The sequence below is a fragment of the Ceraceosorus guamensis genome (genome assembly GCF_003144195.1).
Source record: "Ceraceosorus guamensis strain MCA 4658 unplaced genomic scaffold IE81scaffold_12, whole genome shotgun sequence".
Classification (NCBI taxonomy): Eukaryota; Fungi; Basidiomycota; class Exobasidiomycetes; order Ceraceosorales; family Ceraceosoraceae; genus Ceraceosorus; species Ceraceosorus guamensis.
In genome coordinates this window covers 351,809-365,084 of record NW_020290007.1, presented here as the reverse complement: position 1 = coordinate 365,084, position 13,276 = coordinate 351,809, and the positions used below count along the sequence as shown (strand labels likewise).

At 55.3% G+C, this 13,276-nt stretch overlaps 6 protein-coding genes across 6 annotated transcripts; 2 read left to right on the top strand and 4 right to left on the bottom strand.

Annotated features, from left to right (window-relative positions):
- Nucleotides 1–25: 25 nt before the first annotated feature.
- On the top strand, nt 26–1,580 carry IE81DRAFT_352505 (hypothetical protein; the record flags this gene model as incomplete). The annotated part of the gene is made up of 4 exons (XM_025516635.1): nt 26–77; nt 159–856; nt 936–1,127; nt 1,235–1,580. 4 exons carry the CDS (start codon nt 26–28, stop codon nt 1,340–1,342), a joined length of 1,050 nt encoding a protein of 349 aa, XP_025371515.1. The 3' UTR covers nt 1,343–1,580.
- An 18-nt stretch (nt 1,581–1,598) lies between these two features.
- On the bottom strand, nt 1,599–3,817 carry IE81DRAFT_321509 (putative PGI1-glucose-6-phosphate isomerase). Its single transcript, XM_025513364.1, has 4 exons — nt 2,629–3,817; nt 2,475–2,559; nt 2,303–2,404; nt 1,599–2,227 (listed from the first exon to the last, which is right to left on the bottom strand). The coding sequence occupies exons 1-4, from the start codon at nt 3,612–3,614 to the stop codon at nt 1,730–1,732; spliced, it is 1,671 nt and encodes a 556-aa protein (XP_025371514.1). The 5' UTR covers nt 3,615–3,817; the 3' UTR covers nt 1,599–1,729.
- Nucleotides 3,818–4,092: 275 nt separating this feature from the next.
- IE81DRAFT_336741 (hypothetical protein) lies at nt 4,093–8,208 on the bottom strand (the record flags this gene model as incomplete). The annotated part of the gene is made up of 8 exons (XM_025515485.1): nt 4,093–6,223; nt 6,291–6,373; nt 6,453–6,552; nt 6,617–6,722; nt 6,794–7,036; nt 7,113–7,422; nt 7,490–7,777; nt 7,871–8,208. The coding sequence occupies 8 exons, from the start codon at nt 8,206–8,208 to the stop codon at nt 4,236–4,238; spliced, it is 3,456 nt and encodes a 1,151-aa protein (XP_025371513.1). The 3' UTR covers nt 4,093–4,235.
- A 1,427-nt stretch (nt 8,209–9,635) lies between these two features.
- IE81DRAFT_321507 (hypothetical protein) lies at nt 9,636–11,001 on the bottom strand. The gene is made up of 4 exons (XM_025513363.1): nt 10,808–11,001; nt 10,455–10,696; nt 10,111–10,198; nt 9,636–10,044 (listed from the first exon to the last, which is right to left on the bottom strand). Exons 1-4 carry the CDS (start codon nt 10,808–10,810, stop codon nt 9,778–9,780), a joined length of 600 nt encoding a protein of 199 aa, XP_025371512.1. The 5' UTR covers nt 10,811–11,001; the 3' UTR covers nt 9,636–9,777.
- IE81DRAFT_30848 (hypothetical protein) lies at nt 10,825–11,276 on the bottom strand. Its single transcript, XM_025512370.1, has one exon. The coding sequence runs from the start codon at nt 11,174–11,176 to the stop codon at nt 10,868–10,870; it is 309 nt and encodes a 102-aa protein (XP_025371511.1). The 5' UTR covers nt 11,177–11,276; the 3' UTR covers nt 10,825–10,867.
- On the top strand, nt 11,277–12,604 carry IE81DRAFT_30882 (hypothetical protein). Its single transcript, XM_025512382.1, has 4 exons — nt 11,277–11,692; nt 11,768–12,001; nt 12,071–12,174; nt 12,267–12,604. The coding sequence occupies exons 1-4, from the start codon at nt 11,376–11,378 to the stop codon at nt 12,278–12,280; spliced, it is 669 nt and encodes a 222-aa protein (XP_025371510.1). The 5' UTR covers nt 11,277–11,375; the 3' UTR covers nt 12,281–12,604.
- The last annotated feature ends 672 nt before the right edge of the window (nt 12,605–13,276 follow it).

Sequence of the window (13,276 nt, the reverse complement as noted above, 5' to 3'; positions counted from 1 at the left end):
GCCGTTTCCCACCAATTCCATTGTCATGGCGTCCGTCACAAGCTCTAGCCTTACACACGGCTTCGCGCGAAGCGCCCGTCAAGTCTTTGGCTCCAGCAGCAAGAGGTGGCTTGCTTCGGCTCCTGCCACGGAGGCAGCCGCCACTTCTGGTGTCCCAGGCGCTTCAGCAACAAAAAGTACCTCTTCTGAGTCCTCCTTGCGGGCAGCGATTCCGTCAGCTTCTGCTGCAGCACCATCTGCAGCACCTTCTTCGTCATCTAGCACTACACGTCTAGCTCACACGCCTGTCGAGATAGGTCCGACTCAGCTCAATCGTCTGAGCGAGCACTACAACCGTACGCTTTCTCCGCTACTTCTCTACATGACCTACGACCCTCAAAATCTGACTCCTTCGAGTGACGAAGCTCTTCGAGCGAAAGATCTGGAGCATGGTGGGGTGACATCCACAGCGTCGAGAGGCTGGGATCCCGCTTCGCCTTACACGCAACACAGGCCGCAAAGACCACCCAGAGGTAATCGAAGACTTGCACCCGCTCAAAAACCTCCATCAGCATACGACGCATCCGAAGACCTTCCTCGCATCGAGAGGTTACATTTCTCCGTCTTCGTCAAAGACGCGGTGAGCAACAAACAACTTTTGGTACCAGTCATTGCTCAGCTTAGAGCTATTACGGGAGCAAGGGTACTGGGAAGCTTGGCCGACAAGGGCATCAATTTAGAGCATCCAGGCGGCAAAGGCTACATCAGGGTCGTCAAGAGCTCGACTAGGGCTGCTAGTTTCAGGGTCAGACCAGGCATGCCGGTAGGCGTCACCGCGGTCTTGCCAGCTCCCGTGGCTCTCGAAGTTATTGATCAAGTCAGTTCATGTCCGCTTTCCACGCGTCTCATGCTATCCAACGTCCGACTGACCCCGTCTCGGCTGCCCCTGTGCTCAGCTCTCCACCTTCGTTCTACCTCGGGTGCGGACTTTTTCTGGATACGCTCTACCACCCGCTTCGGCTCCTGCGCGTTCTCCGGCCGCTCAATCCGGCGTCGTCTCTTTAGGCTTGACGCCGGAAGCAATGCGACTCTGGCCAGGCACAGAGGTCAACTGGGACGCTTACTCTGGCAAAGGTCTCGGTGCTCAGGTGAGTCTTGTCCTTCACCGCGCACCGTCCCACGCAGTCCTGACCCGTCCTCGATCTGCACTGTTCGGTTGTGACTGCTTGCCGTCTCGCTCCCTCCACACTTGCAGATCGACATTGTCACCAATCTGAGAGGCCCACACGCCACCGAGAAGGCCCGTCTCCTACTCAGCGGACTCGGTATACCTTTCTTGCGGCGTGGAGACATCAGAACTTGATCTGATCGGCCAAGCTTCTGACAGAGTCTGAAATGGCCAGTAGAAGAACGCGAAAGGACGCACGTACGCCTCGATCAATTGTCGACGGCGGCGGCGATGCGCCGACATCTGTTATTCGAGAGGACCTTGTCGCATTTTGACGTTGTACTCTGAACCACCATTAAATGCTACTCCAAAGTCAAACAAGTCATGTAGACGCGAAGCTCAGTGAAGTACGTGTCATGCCTCACGGTTCTCGTCAAACAGGTACACATCAAGCATGATTCTTCGATGGGCTGTAATCTGATTTCAATGTTGCAATTGCGATCGTGGCCATGGTGTGGAAAGGAGGCAAAATCACATTTTGCCTCTGGAGGTAACGCGCGGTTCGTCCAAAGACGCAGCTAGTCAGTGACCTTTTCTATTCTTTAGGTAGTAAGAGATGAGGCCAGAGGTGCTGGAGTCGTGATCACCAGGCTTGTTGGGATCTCCAGCTTCCAAAGCAGGCAAAATTTTCTTCGCGAGCACCTTGCCCAGCTCGACGCCGAACTGATCGTAGGCATTGACGTTCCAGATGAAACCTTGCACAGCAATCTTGTGCTCGTACAAAGCTATCAGAGCACCCAGAGTGGCAGGAGTGATCTTTTGAGCCAAGATGCTGTTCGTTGGTCTGTTACCCGTAAAGATCTTGCTCTGAATCAAGAAGTCGTTGGACTGATCTTGGGCGCTCAACTCGCCCTTGGCCTCTTCGGCCGTCTTGCCAAATGCAAGAGCCTCGGGCTGAGCGAAGAAGTTGGACAAGAGAATGTCGTGATGTTTGCCCAGGGGATTCTGAGTCTCAATAGGAGCAATGAAGTCGCAAGGAATCAGCTTAGTGCCTTGGTGAATGAGCTGGTAGAATGCGTGCTAGGGTGACGAGAAGGTGGAGAACTTGCGTCAGCTCTTCGAATTCGGCGCGAGCAAAAAGGTTTATGCACTCACTTGACCATCAGTGCCGGGCTCGCCCCAAAGCACTTCACCAGTCTGGTAGTCGACTCGTTTGCCATTCTTTGTGACGCCTTTGCCAAGAGACTCCATGCTTGCCTGAACGCGATCGCGATGTTCTGAGTCAGCCTGAGAATCCGGCAGGCTCCCGCGACCCGTTGCATCTCACCTGCTGAAAGTAGGCAGCGAACCTGTGCATGTACTGGTCATAAGGCAGCTGAGCGTAGGATTGAGCATCAAAGAAATTGTTGTACCTGTCAAGAAGGCCAATTGATGTGAGGTGAGATTTCAGCACAGCAGAGCGTGAAAAGTGTGCAACCTACCAGATGCCAATGGTAGCAAGGAGGACTGGAATGTTCTTCTCCAAGGGCGCCTCTTTGAAGTGCACATCGAGCTCATGCGCGCCGAGCAAGAGCTGCTCAAAATTCTCGTAGCCAATCACGATGGCAATGCTGAGACCGATAGCAGACCACAAGGAGTATCGTCCACCGACCCAGTCCCAAAACTTGAACATGTTGGCCTTGTCGATTCCAAAGGCAGTCGCTTCCTTCACGTTGGTTGAAAGCGCAACGAAGTGCTTCGAGATGTGGCTCTCATCCTTGGCAGTTTTCAAGAACCAGTCACGTGCAGAATTTGCGTTGGTGATGGTCTCTTGAGTAGTGAAGGTCTTGGACGCAATGATGAAGACTGTGGTCTCTGGGTCGCAAGCGCGCAGAGCCTCGGCCAAGTGAGTGCCATCAATGTTGGAGACGTAATGAGCCTCGAGATCCTTTTTGGCATAGGGCTTGAGTGCTTGAGTCACCATCAGAGGGCCTAGGTTAGATCCTCCGATACCGATGTTGACGATGGACTTGATCTGCTTGCCGCTGTAGCCCTTGTGTGAACCGGAGCGCACTGCGTCAGAGAAGGCCTTGATGTGCTCCAGTTCGGGTTTGACCTCGTCCACACCTTCTGCCTTGGACTTGAACTTCTCGGGCAGGTCTCGCAGAGCAATGTGAAGAACAGAGCGACCTTCAGAAGAGTTGACCTTCACTCCGGCATACATGGCATCCCTCTGCTCCTCCACCTTGGCCTCGCGGGCCAAGTCGAGCAAGGTCTTCAACACTTCATCATCGATGAGATTCTTGGAGTAGTCGACGAGCAGAGATGCATCAGTCTTTGTTCCCTTGAACTGCTCAGAATACTTCTCAAACCGCTTGGGGTCAGCTTTGAACGCTTGACGCAGATCGTACTTGGCCCCTTTGGTGTCGTGCAGCTGCTGCAGCTTCGACCAGCTTGGCAGCTCAGTGGCGAGGTGGTTTGAAGTCATCTTGTGCACAGGATAGGATTGGATGGGACGGGATGGAAGGGATGATAGGTGTGCCGAAAGTGGGCGATTGGCGAGAAGAAGAGGGTGTGTCAGAGGGTCTGGCTGAAAGGTCCAGCCGTCGACGGCCGGTCGATCGACTCCGATAGGCCTCTGCGCATGCAGGACTGACGGGATGGCTGCTGCTGTCTCCATGCAGCTCTGCTGTGGAGGCCGTGCGCGTCGAGGCTGCTGACTGCCGAGGCGGTTCCTCACGCCGCTTGCGCAGGCGTCAGCGTAAGAGTTCGAAAAAACGCAGCCGGTGATCTCGGCCGCCACACGCGAGCGGCATGCAATCACGAATCGTGCAGACTTCCTTCGTGCGCCCACACGTGATAAGGACTTCGGCTTTCTGCCGACAGGCATTCTTGATTCTGACTCAGGTTCAAGACTCGATTCGGGACGAGAGTCAGGATATCTGCGACAGTGCAGAATGACCATGCACAAGAAAACAATCATCATATTCATCACGCAGCTTCAAGTCTGTGTATCTCATCGTAGCACGCGGCCTGTGAGCCATCTGTTGGGTGGAAGATGCAAGAGTAGACGCGCAGGAAACTTCCGCGTCAGATGCTCGATCCAAGCTCAGGCGCCCGTCTCCGAAGCGACCTGACGTTCCTTGGTGTCCTTTCCGCGCAGCTTGAGCGAGTAACGTCTGACACGGTCCTTGACACCCTGTTTGGCCCACGCACCAGTCCTGACGGGTGCGTATCCATACGCTCCTCGGTGTCTGGCATGCAGAGCATCCGTCTTGGCTCTGTCGATAGCCTTCTGCTCCTTGCGGTCGATGACTCCATCATCGTCGGCGTGCGCGTTCTTCTCGGCAGTCTCTGGCATGCCCACCAAGCGCTCGTACACTTCTTGCTCGTGGCGACGCACTTGTCCCTTCGCAACAGCAGCGTGATTTCCGTCCAGGCCCGGATCGACGCGAACCTTCACCTTCAGCTTGCCAATTTCTTGCGCCTTGTGTGTTTCGAGCGTCCAGTCATCAATGTGATTGCGAGCAAGGGTGCCAAGCTTGTCGCCAGCGAGCAGGGGAATATCAAGCTCGTATATCTCCTCGTCTTCGAGGTCTAGCAAAGAGACGACGGCGACAGCGTCCACTTTGCCTCCGAACGGGCCGAGCTTGATGCCTCCGCCGAAGCTAAAGGCGAGGGTCGACGCGTGTCTGTCGTAGACAGGCAAGCGAGCCAATGCCCCGTTCTCCGCCTCATCATCTCCGATAGACAAGTCTTCTTGCTTGCGAATGGCACTGAGCTTTTGCGTGACGTCACCGGTAGTGACGGAGATCTTTTGATTACGCAATGACTCGTGCTCCTCGTCCACGTCGATGGAGATGGCGCTCAGAAGCTCGACGGTCGCGGTGTCAGCGCCAAGCAGCGAGACAGGAATGTCCTCCTTGAGTTTGAGGGAGCGCCAGATCAGTGTAGCCTGAATTTTGCCGTATCCGATGCCGTCAGAGATCGCAAAGTAGCGCTGCACTGAGGACTCATTCTCGAATACTTCCTTGAGGTTGATCTGCGCAATGCCCATGATAGGGTCGAGCTCGCGCGTGCGGGCGTCGCGCACGATGAGGCGCACCTCCGATTTCGTCCAGTCGCGCACAACATTCTCCGTCTTGGCCTCAAAGATGGGCATGTTCGTCGCCATCTTGGTGCGGGTCTTGTAGACGATGGAATCATCAATGGCGAGCTCGATGTATCCTGAGGGCAGCCTGAGCTCAAGGTCCTTTTCCTCGACATCCTGACCGCTGGCGCCTGACTCGCGTGCCTTGCCGCTGACACCCTTCTCCACCTCGCGCTCTTCGAGACCGACAATGTGATGGACAACAATTTGAAGTACGCCTGTCGGGTACTCCGGGCTAGGAGGAGTGTTGAGTGCGGTAAGTTCGGTGTCTTCGACAGCTTTGCCCTCCTTTTTCGCCTTCTCCTGTGCAGCCTTGACTTCAGCCTCCTTCGCCTTCTTCTCAACTTCAGTCATCTTCTCCTTGCGGCGAGCCTCAGCCTGTTCGAAGAGCAGACGATCAAATTCCTTCTTCTCGAACCAACCCCCACGCCACTTGAGAGAGCCCTGCATCTTGTCCGCTTCCTCGAAGCCCTTGAGGGGATCTTCGTAGTCGACCATGCGATTCTTCGTTTCTCCTTTGGTAAGGTCTCGCACGTCGCGAGAGATGCGGCCGACGATGTCGTCAGCTGTGCGCTGGTCGGAGTCCCACAGCTGGATAGAAAGGACCTCGTTGTTACGTAGATCATCCAAGGTGACAGGAACAAATGCATACTCGTTGAAGTTCGGGTTCAGGTCCTCGAAGATGATTCGAGAAGAGTATAGAGGCTTGCCAAACTTGGCGAGAGAGACGATGACGTACGGGTCGCTTGATCCACTGGCGTCTTGGGCGCTGAGGTCAATGCCACGCTGAATGTGCACGACAAGCACTCCCACTGCATCGACGTCAGAGTTTGCCGGCGCGCCTGCCAGCATGTCTCCTACATTCATGGTGAGGCTCTTGGGCGCGCAGTACTCTGCGCAGGCAGCTGCGATAGCCGACTTGACGAAACCCGAAACCATGGGAAGATCTGACGAGAAACACAAGTTGAAGGATAAGCACGCGTTGTATCGGAACAGTCTCATTCTATGACGTACCCAAGACATTAGGAAGCGCCCTGCTGCCCGGAACCACATTGACAGCGACGTCTGGCACGCCCATGAGGGAAATTGTGACGTTGCTATGAACGGTCGACGATTGGTTCAGAGAGTGTCAGTGGCCTTCATCTTTGACTTTGACCTCGCTTCTCATGGACGCACCGAACGAAGGGCGCAGCGGCCACGAATTGCACTCGCAAGCGCACCACACCACTGAGACCTGTCACTTCGGCCCAGACGTTGAAAGGGAAGCGGAACAAGTCTAGCGGACGAGAAGACGACCATCAGACAGCGTGCAAACCCAATCGCGTGCAAGCCAAACTCACTCAGCGCTCCCAAGAAGAAGGAGATTTGAAGACTTGCAGCCTTAGCCTTTTGGTCAGGTCGCTTCATGAGGACGAAGCCGACCTCGAGGTTGAGGAAGTCGCCCGACTGAGCACTCGAGGCAATGCCATATCAGCAAAGCTTGAACCATTCTTGACGCCCTTCTTGGCTGGACTCACCTCGTCTTCATCAGCAATGCCATCGCCATCAGCGTCATTCTCGACAGGCTTGGGCTTCTCTCCAGCTTTATCGTCAGCCGAGGGGCTAGGCTTCTTTCCTTGGTCAATCCACTCTTCGCGGGGGTACTCGCGGTCGCCCTGCTTATCAGCGAGAGCTCTGAAGTGCGTGAAGCGCAGGGCGGAGTCGGCATCTCCGTGCGTAAGATCGCTGATCTTTACAGCCTCAATGAAACCGGGCAGACTCTGTCGGAAGCAAAGCGTTCCAATTAAGCCACATAGTTTCGTTGTGCTCAAGCAGCAACGTGAGAGATCAACTTACAGCTTGCATAACGTCTTCGATAGTATCAGCCAGCGTTGCAAAGATGGCTGGGTCGATCTGTTTCCACACTGTCGCAATGACTGCATTGATCCACTCCACACCTTCAGGAAGGCAAGGCTCTTTAGGAGAGAATCCCTGACCACGCTGTGTGGCCATCTGAGCTCGAACCTGCTTCAGATCCGTCTCGATCTTGTTTGCGGCGAGACCGAGCGCAGCTCCGCCGCCCAGACCGACACCTCCAATGAGGATCGAACGGACAAAGAACCTCCAGTAACCTGCTCCAAAGGCAGTCATGAACCACACGACGGACCTGAGAAGAAGACGAAAGAGTGAGGCCCGCTTTTTGTGATCGCCAGGTCATACCGCGCTGTACTCACATCGCCACTCCAAGTGCGATGCCCAAGTTCCTAAAGTTGCCTCGCAGCTTGGCCAGCCCTTCGGAGTCGAGGGGGGCTGGGAAAGGCTGAAGCAGCACATTGGTAGGCGGTGCACCGATTGGAGCTGTTAGAAGGGTACGGTAGGCATCTGCACTAGTAGGCAGACGCCCGCTGAAGCTGTTGGCCTCTGCAGATGGCTTCTTAGATTCGAGCTGATCGGGATGCAGGTTGAACGGCTTTTGATCTTCAATCTCCACATCAGCGCCAGTAGTCGGGTCTTTGACCCGTCTGAAAGAGTCAAGAGGGCGCTTATTTCACAAGTGGATGCATACAAAGCAAACCCCTTGAGCCGCTGCAGTATGGAGCTGCTTCTGCACTCACCTCTTGCCCTTGGCAACGAAGTCAGTGGGCTTCTCCTGAGGAGGCTGAGCGGCGCGCTTTAAACGCTCCTTCTCATCAGCACCTCCACCAGAACCGGATCGAGCTCCTCCCTTGTCGACGGCAGGGTCGTTCTCTGGCGTACTCTTCTCCTCCTTTGCAGGCACAGGAGGGGGCACTTGCTTCGAGGGAGCAGCTTCTTCAGCAGCGCTTTGAGCGGTTTGAGTAGCGTTGGCTGCCGCTGCTCTTTCTCTAGCTTCCTCTTCTTGACGGAAGCGCTCGATGGTGGGCACTGGATTACGCTGGCTGTAGCCCTCCCCTACGTGATGCTGAGTGGTCATGATGTGGACTGGACGGTACCAGAAGGTGTGATAAAGGACAAGAGTTGCACCTATCTACCTATCTGCCGAGGGGACTGCAAAGTGAATCGGCGACGAATCCAAGTGCACCAGAAAGTTGATGCACTGTACTGATGGTGGTGGTGGTGGTGGTCAGCTGAAGACCCAATCGCGATGCCGTTCCCGAAAAGATCGATGGTGAAGAGGGACCCGAGGACATGGATCGATATAGCGCTGTTAGCCGTCGTTTGAGGCATCTGGCCGGCCTTACAAAGCACACATGGGAATGACGATGGCCCACTTCGGCTAGAATGTAGCGAGTCACACTCCGACGTTTCCAGCACATCTACCTCTACACATATCAAGCTGTGACGAGGTGCTTTGTGCCCGCTTGGTTGCGAACACCAGCACTTCTTCCCGCATCCGCTCAAACGCGGCACTCCGGCCATCACAGCCCACGGCGAGGGTCTGCTGCATGGAGAGAGCCAAGCGTGGGACAATAAGCGGTCCAGACCGCATGCAAGCCACCCTTGCCTGTATTATTCACGATTTTGACCCTGCCACACCACCCACCGCCTTGGCGTGGACGAAAACACGCATTTGATCCCGAAGAAGGAGTCGTGATGCGCCTCTTCGATAGCGTAGCTAGGACGTACAGTACTGCAGCATGTACAGCAACGAAATTCGCCGCTTGTGGATGGATCGGCGAGGCGCGACCTGATCGATCGAAGCCAAGCCGCACGCTCGAGCCAGGCAGCTGACCCTAGACTTGATGCTCTGACGTCATCTCGCGGCACCACCATCGATGTCACGTGACCTAATTCGCGCTTTGGACGAGTAGTCTGATGAGTCTTGATGAGTCGTGAGTGAGAATCTTGATGAATCTGATGAAGGCCAAAGTCAAGATTCGTGAGTGAGGCGGGCGTCTGTTTTCCAACATACAAAGAAAGTCGCTGGATCCCCCCGGTGGCCTGGATATGCAACTGAGAACACACACAACAGTCGTGTTCACAGCTCACAGTCACAATAGGTGTGCAGTGTGCAATCGTGATTCACGACCGACTTGTGGATCCTCGATTGTCGAGAACGCTTTTGAGGTCTGAAAATTTCGTCATCTGGCTCAAGATCACCTCCGAGCGCTAAAGGATCATTCGACCTGGCCCGCAAGTAGTGCTGCCCATCTTCTACCTTCTTTCGTTCCCCTAAGATCTTTGAATCGCCTTTGCAAAGTCCTCCGCTGCGGAATCGAAGCCTTCCCCCCAAAGCGACTCGATCAAATGAGCGTGAGGCCGCTGAGAGTCACTCGATGCGAGAAGCTAGGATCCCAATGTGGCAGGAACCTCCGAGAAGCTGATGCTACCTCACTTGCGTCTCGGGTTTACTTCGGACATCTGCGCTGCAGAGGTCGAGCGCAAGCGGCGCTAATGAACCTTGCGAAGTCGAGCCGCTGAGGCCGCATGTTTTTGAAGCAGATCATCGCATGTTATGAGTGACAAAGAGCGTCGCGAAACCTTCCGCGGAGCTTTCAAGTGCTTGATCATCGCCTGTAGGTGACAGTACAACACTGGCGCCTCACCGTTTCCTTGTGCCGCTCGCATTTCCAGCTTCTCTCTGCTGCATCTGAACCCTCGGGTCTCCCTTCTCTGCTCTTTTTTGCAATTTTGCCTGACGCTTGCTCTGTCCAGCAGCGTTATTTTCAGTCGCAGCCTGATCAGCAGGCGCTGTCCCGCCCGAGCTTCCAGCGAAGGCTGAGAACAAACCGCGGAGCGGATCCCTGCCGCCAAGTACAAAGGGTACCACAAGCTTGCTGTATGCGATATACGATGCGTACAGCGGGATCTGCCATGGCCAGCGTTGCAGTCAGGTCTGTTGACACACTGCTTTAGAATGGCTCGCTCGACTCACCACTGCCCAGATCCACCACACCCAGCTTCCGAACAAGGCTGTGCCGACGTGTACAAACCATGTTACGTAGATTATGTCGAACAAATAGCTGACGTCGGTACAATACAGTAGAGTTTCTGCCAGGTCAGCGCGTCGTGCGGATGCAAGCGGTTCTGGAAGAGCGTTTTGCGCAGTGGTCCGACTGCGTGCGCGCCGCAGTCGAAGCTCCAGCCTATGAGGCGAGGTCCATGCCTAGCTCTCCTAGCTAGAGCAGCGAGCAGCGAGCAACTCTAGCCAAGCCAAGTGCTCTATACACTCATGCAATCGTAGTCCTCGTCGCAGCCACCGTCGTACAAGCTACTCACGCAGTCAACCCCGTCTGCTTCAAGTCGTCCCCATCGCGCGCCATCTTTTCCAGAGTGATCCAAAGCGCGATAGCCACCGCTTCTGTGCTCGCGTACTTGATGACGGATCCCCATGTCGCTTTTGATCTGTAAGCGTAGAAGACGAGGACCAAATGAATGGTATTGACGATCAGGAAGCCGACGCGCAGCGATTGCAGCGCTGACGCGTTCGCAGCCTTTTGGCGCTTGGCAGCAGCACGAGCCTAGGAGCAGTGATGTTTGGTTGTGAGTCAGAGAAAGGATTGCTGATCGCAGGGATACACCTGACAGCCCCAGCTTGAGATGCTGCCGTCGCTGTGATGCAAAGAACTCACCATCCTGCGCGACCAACCTCCAGCTGACCGATTGGGATGTTCGTATGAAAGGCTCGAGTCCTACCTGGTCCTCTCCTGCGCTGCTCCCGATGATCTGTCAGCGCGAAATCCCTTGTAGTAGTATGTGCGTGATGTGGATGTCGTATCAATGCGCAAGGAGATTGCACTCGCGCAATTGAGAGCGGTATCTGCTGTGGAAGAAGTTGCGGAGCAATCACAATCACCAATCTTGAATGCTCCACGCTCTACGTGCCGCTCGCCGTCGGCAGCGCGTCTCCTCCACTGTGACTCGTGACTCGTGCGTTCAACACCTTCCGCGCTCGAGCCATGCAGCGTGTAAATTCCACAAGCCCCGCCCGACCTTTCCATCTTTTGCTCGTCGTCGCATCTTCTGCACAGTCCAGTTTGGTGAGTCGGTCTTTACCAACCGCGCGAGTCACCTCACGACACACAGACGAGCACTTTTGGCTGGTACCCTAGTCTCGAAGCGTCCATCTCCGATCAGCAACGGCTCAACTGGACCGCGCACGCACTACGTTCTCTGCTTTTCAGCTGTGCAAGCCTGGCCATGTCGCGGCATGCCACGCTGCCAGCTGGCGCCGTGAACGCGCAAGGCAATTCCTCATCACAGAGTTCGCCAACGACACACTTGCTCATCAGCGCCGTTTCGAGCATTCCTGCCTCTTCTCTTCCTCGCCTGCAGGTCGAATTGACCCGAGCTTCAGGCTCCCGAGCTCCGTCCGCATTCAAGCAAACAGAAATCATCTGCACTAGGTCAGACGATCAGGCCAGGAGGGAAGTAGAGGAGGAAGATGGGCGGTGGGGACAAACCAGAAGGGCTCGAAAAGAGGTCAAACTTAGAGTGCTTTGCGAGAAGGGCAATGTGTGAGCAGCGACTGGTCCCGCGCGAGCACCACAAAACGACGACGGGGGCTGACCACATCCCCTAATCAAATGCAGCACCTTGATGCTGCCTTCGCCCGCGCCTCCTGTGCGCAAGCCGCAGGCAGCTGGCCAGACAGAGAGTCCTGCTACCGTTCGTCCCATCGTGGTATTAGACATGCTCCTGCCAACATCAGAGGAGAACGATCACGATGATGACAGCGCTAGCGAGGCTGGCTTCTCTGAGGCGAGCGACGATCGTCGTCAGAGCGAAGCGGACTGGGAAACTGCCGTCAGTAGCTTGGGCTGGAGGTGAGTGAGACTCTGTTGGGGGCAACAAAACTTCGATGCGGCCTACTAAGTTCTGTGCCTTGAACACAGCCCTGAAAGGGAAATCAGGCGGACGGGAATCCGATTTCTGCTGCGAGAACAGCCCCTCTCCTCCGGCTGGGGCGCCAGTTTCGAAGTTCTTGTGTATCGTGTGAGTGAGCATTACTAGACTGCCGCAGCAGACATATCGAGCTGCACTCCAGAGAGCAATGACATTTAATTCGTACCTCTGCGCTCCACGATACAGGCTGGCAATCCTGATATTGCACCCCTGTCCGATGACGTGTCCTCTTACAGCATCTCGGCGCGCATCATACACCCTCTTTTCGCAGACTCGAGGGCCACTGGGAGCGATGGTCAAGTTGGCACTGATTCAGCTACGCGCGAGCTCGACAAATTGCAAGAGCGCCTGAAAGGCATTTGCAGCTTCGAGAGAGACACGGATTCTGGGTAACGCCGTCAGTCTGAGTCACATCCTGCTCTCACTCTAAACCACCATCGGCCTCAGTCAGAGCTTGCTCCCACCCTGGACCGTTTCTTTGTGTTCGACGACACCTCGTCGCCCGCATCCTTTGGGCAAGACGACCAAGCACGGTGCTGCTCAAGGAACTCCACCAGTCTGAGCGCCGCTGTTGGCAAACATCTGAAGACAACTCCTGCAATCCTTCCTCTGCTCAAAGCGCAGCAAATCACAATACATTGCGCGTCCCAAGGTTGCGAAGCGCAAATTTCTGAGCGCGTCAAGATGCCCTTCGGAAATCTCCTCGATTGGCTGCCCATCGTCGCCCATCTCATTGAGCAAGAATACGTGGGATTGGGGAAACGATTGCCCCCGAAATCACACCAAATGTCTGCGCATAGCTCTGGACCGCTGGCTGCCCAGATAGCTCGAATGAGCTTTTGAGACGATGTATTACGTGCTATGGCAGATCGGATCTGTCTTCCCCACCTGCTCGAGCCGGAATCGGAGCATCCGAAGTGAATTAAGGACAACGAGACTCCCACGACGAGCTCGCCAATCTCCGAACACAGGTCCCTTGCTCCCCGTCGTCGTTGCAATGAACATCATTTGTGTAGATGTTTCGCATCTCTTTGTTAAGCGCCGCATCCGCTTGCGGTCAAGCATGCTGCAACTGCTCGCCCCCCGCTGCAAAAGGTGAGACAGTTGGCTAGGTTCGCTACTGAGCCTGGCAGTTCTGAGGCCAGATAGCTACATCTGATGATCTGCTGATCGATCATCCACAAGTTCAGTGCTCG